The sequence below is a fragment of the Coptis chinensis genome, chromosome 7 (genome assembly GCF_015680905.1).
Source record: "Coptis chinensis isolate HL-2020 chromosome 7, ASM1568090v1, whole genome shotgun sequence".
NCBI classification, from domain to species: Eukaryota; Viridiplantae; Streptophyta; class Magnoliopsida; order Ranunculales; family Ranunculaceae; genus Coptis; species Coptis chinensis.
The window spans coordinates 64,468,107-64,476,130 of NC_141462.1; the positions used below are offsets into that span (position 1 = coordinate 64,468,107).

Sequence of the window (8,024 nt, forward strand, 5' to 3'; positions counted from 1 at the left end):
CCATTGTCGAAATTAAGGGATTAACTGAAAGGGTCGTAGTGAAAGCAGCTAAAGGAAGACCTCTTATTCATGGCTGTTTGCCTTCTTCTCATCTCAGCACGAACCTTCCAAAACAAGCTCCTGAACCTTTTCTTCCCACTTTCGAAAACAAGCTTGAGTTGGACTTCACAATAGGCTAAAGATACCATTTCAAACAAAGAAATCCACAAAGTCTAGCTTGCGGGTGGAGGGATGATTCAGCTCTTGCCTACACCATATCCAAATAAGAACCAGTGAGAAATATGTATTAAAGAATTAAAATTGGAAGAAAAAATAAAACAAAAACTTAAACTTCATTTATATATGCCTGAATATTGGGAATGTCCTGTTGGATTATGTATTCCGATGGTCTTACGGAAGCCTGCAAATTAACTTCAGAATTTCAATTTTACGATGCTTAGCTTAACGATCAAATTTTAGTATAGATCGGATAGAATTAGCAAACCTGTGAATAAATAAGAGAGTGATTAAATGACATCATTGGCATGCTTGGGGGTCCATGTTGATGAAATGGAAAACTTTGAGCCATTGACAAATCCGGATACATACATGTATTTAGGTGATAGTAACCACTTGGACCATTGTATGCTTGTGGCACCCATGAATCCTGTTTCACAAGTTGCAATCAAATGAATAAACATGATAAAAGAAATGAATCGCCAAAAATATAGTATAGAGAGTCGGTATAAACCAAAGTGGACTGCACACTTCCGTTAGTGGCCTTTAGAATTTGATCTTCATCTGGAAGTGCATTTGAGGTACCTACTTCAGACCAAGTTATTAATAAAACTATCTTAAATATATAGGAATTGTTAGTTGAAAATAATTGATTACTAAAGTTAATATTACCAGTTGGTGATTCAACTTGGTCTGAAGTAGTATTTTTCCTTTTTCTTTGTCATTTTTCTAGCACACCTTTGTGACGCCCTTTGTGTTGTCGAGTGCGCTGCTTTGGTATCGGGTCTCCCAGTAATACATCTCCACTAGGCAGACCCATGTTGCTCTCATCAACCTATTTTTCTTGGGCACTAGAGGTCCTAGCACAAAATGTGTTACCTTGTTCCTTAATTGAATCCAAACTTTTAATTATAAGGAGCATTTCAAACATAGAAAAAGCATGTTTTTCAACTGTCCCTTTTGCCACCAAAGTTTGAGCACGATGAGATAATTCGCTATGCCTCCTCGCAGCAAATGGATCCAAGTCAGCTTGAATTATTTCTCCTCAAGAATCGTACCCAATATTGGCTGCTGCATTCATGCTCCACCTACTTAAATAGTAATGTGATGGTAGCTTAGACACTTCCAATTCAAGAAACAACTTCAGGGCATGTGAACAAAAGATCCCTTGGAATTCAAATTTCTTGCAGCTACAACTCATCACCTGCGGTGAAGCTATGTAACTAAGCTTACGAGTCCTTGCATTTGGTTTTCCGATCTTTCTTACTATGTAACGACGTGTCAATCCATTATCATCAAGTGGCTCTAATTTTAGAACAAAGCGTTTCACGCATTCAGCCTGATTTTTTTTGAATATCTTTCTAGTGTATTTTGTAGATGCTTCACGCTCAACCACCCAATCTATAACTAAATTGGGCCTACTCTTCCGATTATTAGAATCAGCCAACCTTTTTTTCATACGTCGACTAGCCAATGCTTTATCAAATTGACCCACAAACTCTCTCAGAATGAGATTTCCTGTCAAAAATTTCTTTAAAAATTTGTTAATGCTTTCACTCCTCTGTGTCGTTGTCATGCCAGCACCAAAGTATTGTCGTACAAAGACTTGTGCCCATTTTTCTTTTGTTAGGTATAGATTGTTCAGCCATTTATTATCTTTGAGACCATAGTGAGTAAGCAAATGGTTCCAAGCACCTCCGAACTCTACATCTTTTTCCTGCTCATATATGCATCCCCTAAAAGCAGGTCAAAATGTTTCAAACTTATTGTATATGCTGGATAAGTGTGTTGCTGCATTCTTGAATAAATGCCAAAAGCACAGCCGGTGATGCGTATTCGGTAAAACTTGCTCGATTGCATTAGAAATTGCCATTGCTTGGTCTATAAAAATCGTAATAGGATGCTTGCCACCCATAGCTTCAAGAAAAGTTTCAAAGAACCAAACAAATGACTGTGTCATCTCACTATCTAATAAACCACAACCAAATAGAATAGTTTGCCAATGATTATTGACTCCAACAATTCAAGCACAAACCATGTTATAGTTATTTGTTTTGAAAGTTGTATCAAAACATACAACATCTCCAAAGTTACCATAATCGCACCTTGACTTTGCATCTGCAATGAAGAAACCACAAATTCGATTGTCACTGTCTATCCGAATTTTGTGAAAGAAGAACCTATTTTCTTTCTCCTTGTCTCTCAAATAATCTAAGAAAAATTCTGAATCCCCTTTTCTTAAGAAGTTAGTGCGAGTTTGAGAGAGAAAGTTATTCAAATCGGACTCCAAAAAATTCAAATTTTCAGCCCCTCCAGCTTCAGTGCATAAATAAACAAATATTTCTGTCGCCCGCAATCCCAAAGATCTCATATTTTGAGCAAGAATCTGCTGAGAATGATCTACCTGTATATGCGACCTCAATGTAAATGCATTTTGTGGATCTAGTTGATGATTATGCTCCTCTATGAAAATAGTGACAATATACTTCTTACTGTCATCTTTGAACTTCACCATCATCATAGCTTTACATCCACATCTTCTATAATCCCTTCGCTTCAATGGAGTGTCTTTTTTATGATAATACCCTTCCCAAGAACAACACAAATCTCTTCATCTCACAATACCTTTGGCGTCACTATACATGGTTTTCTTTCTAACACTGAATCCAATTGTTTTTGCATATTGATTGTAAAAGTCATATGCTGCTTTGTCTGTATCAAATAATATACCAACAAAAGGAACCAAACTTTGGATTTTTTCAGATGCGTTGTCGTCGTTGTTATCGCCCATGTTCTCCAGACCCTCTCCCATAATTATCTCTTCACCATCTTCAATATCCAAAGTCATGTTCAAAACAGTAGGTTCACTATACATTCAACAAACAAGCAGTAGTTTTAGAATATGACTTACTATTAAAAACAAGAACAACAGTGAAAAATCAAAATTTTCACTGTAACAAAACCTACAAGTAATGAATTAAATAATTTGTGCAAGCAATGAATTCAAAAATTTGTATAATAGTTTTTAACTAGTACTAAAAAAAATGAAAAAATTGAAAATTTTATGCTTCCATTCAACCTCAAAAAAATTTATATAACATGAACTAAAATAAAATTTACCTTGCAACGTCACATTTAGGTGGTTTGAGTTCGTTTCCAAATCTCACTGGAATATGTTTAGATTTGGTTATCGACCGGAATTCATTTGGTCGGAATAAATTAAAACTAAAATTATTTTCAGTGAGGTAAAATGGGAGATGGAGAGAGAAGAGTAAGGAGGAAGGGGCTGGGTAAAAAGAGGAGAGAGAGAGAGAGAGAGAGAGAGAGAGAGAGAGAGAGAGAGAGAGAGAGAGAGGAGGGGCTGGGTAAAAAGAGAGAGAGAGAGAGAGAGAGAGAGAGAGAGAGAGAGAGTCTACGTATTAATTTTTATTTTTTGATTTTTTTGTGTGCCACATGTCGCCCCTGTGAGCACTGTGAGCGTCAGAGTTGTGAGCAAAAAAAAACTCGGGTGTGGGGGCGTTGATTGCTACTATCATGATTGTACGGAATGATGAGATAACAAATGACGACAAATAACAAATGATTAGTGTAAGGGGGATTTCCTGTTGTCATTGACTAAATGACATGTGGGCGGGAAATGACCAATGACTATGGATACCCAAAATAAGACGAGAACCATCGGATTAGTTATGGGAATAAGTTATCTCATGTTTATCAAACACGAGTGTGTCGTAAGCATGTGCTAGGCACGTGACGAGCCGCCTCTGAATATACCAGTTCTCAAAGTCATTAGGAACTGATAAAGACAGTTCTTGAACAGAAGAAAACTAAAGAGGGCGATCTTTGTTGAACAGAAGAAAACCAAAGAGGCCGATCTTTGATGATAAGGAAGGAATCAGAATGACATATCTTTAAGAGTTACCTTTAGCTCTAATCTTCCCATATGTGATGGGTTATTATGACCAACAAGAAAACCTACCTCTAATAAGATATGGTCCAGATTCAGACTTCCATAAGGAGAGAATTCCTAATAGGAAGGCAGAGTCCAAAGATGGAAGGGAACTCACAAGCGGTGAGGTGAACCCTAATCCTAGGACTCTCAAGGCTCTTCTTATATAAGCAATAGGAATCCGCTCTTAGGAACTACGCAAAATATGGTTTGATTCTTCTAAATAAATAAGGAGATACGTAGGCCGCCGCAAGATGGTTCAACCTTGAACACTAAATCATCTCATCCCTTCTTTATCGAGAAAAAATTCTGAATCACAAGGCACAAAGGAGGATTAGGGGACACTCAGAAAATCCCCTCCTCCCACCTAGAAACCACCCTGTGATTTGGAGGAACTCTTAGACAGAGTCAAAACTCATGCAGGGTGGGAGGAGGATGTCCTAAATAGACGTTAGGAAGTAAAGAAGACTAATCGGGCAACCCCTGTGGTCCCACGAGAGGGGCACTAGAATTCCTCAGCTTAAAAGCCAAAGAGAGACATCCATCATGGTCGCCAAAGGGCTGAGTCCCCATTAAAGGGATGAATGCCGAGAGGGAAATACCAAAATTTAGCCAGCAATGGAGATGGAAAATCACAAAAAAAGTTAAGGATGGAAAGAGCTGAAGAAGTTCTTCCCTCGGTGGACAGAAACTTTGCTCCTCTAAACAAAATGCTAGATGAGGTCCTAGACTCGATCAAGAATCAGAGCTACCTCAAATGGGCAGCTCCACTCAAGCCAGGCTCCCTAGGTACCAGAGACCAGCGGACTTACTGTAAATTCCACAAGAGCAAGGGTCACAGTACCAGGGCCTATAGAACCCTGAAAAATGAACTACAAGATCTGATTGAGAGGGGGTAGTTGAAGCAATTTGTAGCACACGAGCAGGCAAATGCAGTACAACTTGAGGAGATCAACACGTCAGTTCAGGATCCCCCAAGTACTTGACCACTTAATGGCCGTGTCCAGATAAACATGATTTTAGGAAAGGCAAGCAAGCAAAGTGGACAGGTTAAAGAGAAGGGTGCGCTATACCAAATGCGCGTCATAAATCAAATGAGGATCATGAACGACGAATTGACTACGGATTGCTATCAAGGCAACACGTTGCCCCATAAAGACCCCCTCATCCTGTTTATTAAGGTCGACTGTCTCAACATCTAGAGTTTGCATGAGGATGCACTGGTTCTTACACTTCCTTTTGGAGACTACAATTTGCATCGCATATTAATTGATCAAAGAAGTTCAGCAAATGTGTTATACTATGACATATTCAAAAAACTGTAGATTCTTGACTTAGAGATGGTCGCCACCAACTCCAACCTGTATGGGTTCAGTGGAGACAAAGCCCTAATAGTTGGGGTGGTCTAGCTAAACGTAGCTACTGGTCTGGTAACCCTCATCATAAATTTTGTTGTGGTAAAAGCAAACACACCTTATTATATAATCCTGGGAAAGACCTAGTTGCATACACTCTGCGCTGTTCCCAGCACCTATCACCAATGTCTAAAATTCCTGCACAATGGGAAAATCGTGACAATCAGAGGAGATCAGATGGCTACCAAAACATGCTACGCACTGGCGACCAAGCAGTCCCCACTCCCTTTCAAACCAATAGATGTGGGGCAACCTACAAAATAGCAATTACAATTGGATCCCCCTCTCCTGGACCTGGTCCCAAGAGAGAGGGAGGATCCTCCCTCACTAGAGCCTTTAGAGGAAGTAGAAATCGTGGGAGGAAGCACGCCCAAAACCACTTTCATCGGCACCTTGTTGAGTTCTGAAGAACACTAGGCTCTAATACACTTCCTCCAATAACACAAAGACGTGTTTTCTTGGTCAATCGAAGAAATGTTAGGAATTGACCCGCATGTGGTGTGCCACCAACTAAATGTCTGTAGTGATGCAGTAGTAGTCAAATAAAAATCTAGGAAAATAGGTGCTGACAGATCCAAAGCAGTGAAAGCTGAAGGCAACTACTTTTGTCAGGGAAATCAATTTCCCATCCTAGATTTCTAATATTGTCCCAGTACGTAAGAAGAATGAGTTGTGGATAATCTATATCAACTTTACATATCTTAACCGCGCGTGTCTAAAGGACAGTTACCCTTTGCCATGAATTAACAAATTGGTGGATGCAACGGTTGGACATGAATTATTATCCTTCACGGATGGGTCGTCTCGCTACAACCAGATCCCATTACATGAGGAAGACCATACGCATGCTAGTTTCACAACCGAGGATGTCTTGTACTGCTATTAGGTCATGCCATTCAGACTGAAAAATCCAGACCCCATGTACCAATGTTTGGTAAACAAGATGTTCGAGGGATTGATAGGCAATATTGTAGAAGTGTACGTAGACGATCTCTTGATAAAAAGCCTAAGACGTGGAGATCACCTCTCCCACCTGAAACGTGCATTTGACATTCTACGAGAATATCGCATGAAACTTAACCCAGCGAAATGCGCTTTTGCTGTCTCATCAAGGAAGTTCTTAGGGTATCTGGTTACTAAGCGAGGAATCGAGGCAAACCCAGATCAGATTCGGGCACTTATAGAAATGCCTTCACCTAAAAATATGAAAGAGGTCCAAAAGGTCACAGGCAGGCTAGCAGCTTTGAATAGGTTCATTTCCAAGAGTTCAGATAAGTGCAGACCTCTGTTCCAATTACTGCAAAAAAATACCTCATTTGCATGGATGGAAGACTGCCAAAAACCATTCGATCAACTCAAAATATACCTGGAGTCACCACCAATCTTTTCCAAACCAGTTGAGGGATAAGTCCTGGGTCTTTATCTCTCTTCATCTGACTACAATATCAGTTCTATATTGATATGTGTGGATGAAAAGAAGGTTAAAAAACCTGTCTATTTCTTGAGTCGAACGCTCCTACCGGCAGAGACAAGGTATCCCAAACTCAAAAGAGTTGCTTTAGTCCTCTTCTTTGTAGCAGATAAATTATGACCATATTTACAGTCCCACACTATTAGAGTAATATCATAATACTAGTTACGATCAGTTCTGGAATGACTGAATAGGTCTGGAAGGTTAGCTAAGTGGTCTGTGCAACTGTCAGAGTATGATATAATCTACGACCCACGAATCTCAGAGAACGGTCAGGCACTGGCAGAATTATTGGGAGATATCTCATTGACTTGCACTGGGTACAACTCAACAATCCTAAGTTTAAATGATAGTGCCTTGCTGGAATCTCCAAGTGCGCAGCCAGACCCTTAGGAGCCATGCTTCGGATGGCGACTGTTTGTGGATGGATCTTCAAATGACAGAGGCACAGGTGTTAGAGCTGTGTTAGTTACTCCTGACAACATGCGACTGGAGAAATCTATTTGGTTAGGTTGGAATGCCTCTAACAATGAAGCAAAGTATGAGGTGACTCTTGCTCGCTTCACGATGGCTCTCGACCTGTGCTTAACACACCTCACCATTTTTAGTGACTCACAGCTGGTTGTGTTCCAAGTTGATGGAGGTTACGAGGCCAGAGATGAACGAATGGCCAAATACCTGGAACTGGTAAGGGGTCTTCAAAGTAAGTTTGAGAATATTTAGTTTTACCAACTACCCCGCTCAGAAAATCGACACACAGATGTGCTGGCATATGTTGCCTCAATGTTGGGCAACTGTAAGTCTTGCTCTATCCTTATAGAGTTCCAGGACAAACCTAGCATCCATGAACCCAGTGTTACAGCAGTTTGTATTATTCCAGTCACCACACCAACTGGATGGATCCATACAAGTCTTACCATAAGGATGGGACACTCCCAGAGGATAGGAACATGGCAAGGCACATGCTGGTAAA

The 8,024-nt window shown here is 40.0% G+C and overlaps 1 protein-coding gene and 1 long non-coding RNA gene across 2 annotated transcripts; both read right to left on the reverse strand.

Annotated features, from left to right (window-relative positions):
- Nucleotides 1-486: 486 nt before the first annotated feature.
- LOC147488402 (uncharacterized) lies at nucleotides 487-1,167 on the reverse strand. The gene is made up of 3 exons (XR_015203305.1): nucleotides 889-1,167; nucleotides 731-801; nucleotides 487-646 (listed from the first exon to the last, which is right to left on the reverse strand). It is a non-coding gene; the product is annotated as an uncharacterized LOC147488402 (long non-coding RNA).
- A 94-nt stretch (nucleotides 1,168-1,261) lies between these two features.
- LOC147488403 (protein FAR1-RELATED SEQUENCE 7-like) lies at nucleotides 1,262-3,064 on the reverse strand. The gene is made up of 3 exons (XM_086574368.1): nucleotides 2,842-3,064; nucleotides 2,037-2,184; nucleotides 1,262-1,952 (listed from the first exon to the last, which is right to left on the reverse strand). Exons 1-3 carry the CDS (start codon nucleotides 3,062-3,064, stop codon nucleotides 1,262-1,264), a joined length of 1,062 nt encoding a protein of 353 aa, XP_086430494.1.
- Between the last annotated feature and the right edge of the window lie 4,960 nt (nucleotides 3,065-8,024).

Bases quoted from the DNA above. Each gene is read 5' to 3' on its own strand.
- LOC147488403 (XM_086574368.1), bottom strand. From the start codon at position 3,064: ATGACTTTGGATATTGAAGATGGTGAAGAGATAATTATGGGAGAGGGT. The intron at 2,185-2,841 runs GTATTGTGAGAT...GTGGTTTATTAG, and splicing joins CATGTATAGTGACGCCAAAG to ATAGTGAGATGACACAGTCA. The intron at 1,953-2,036 runs GTGCTTTTGGCA...ACCTGCTTTTAG, and splicing joins CCGAATACGCATCACCGGCT to GGGATGCATATATGAGCAGG.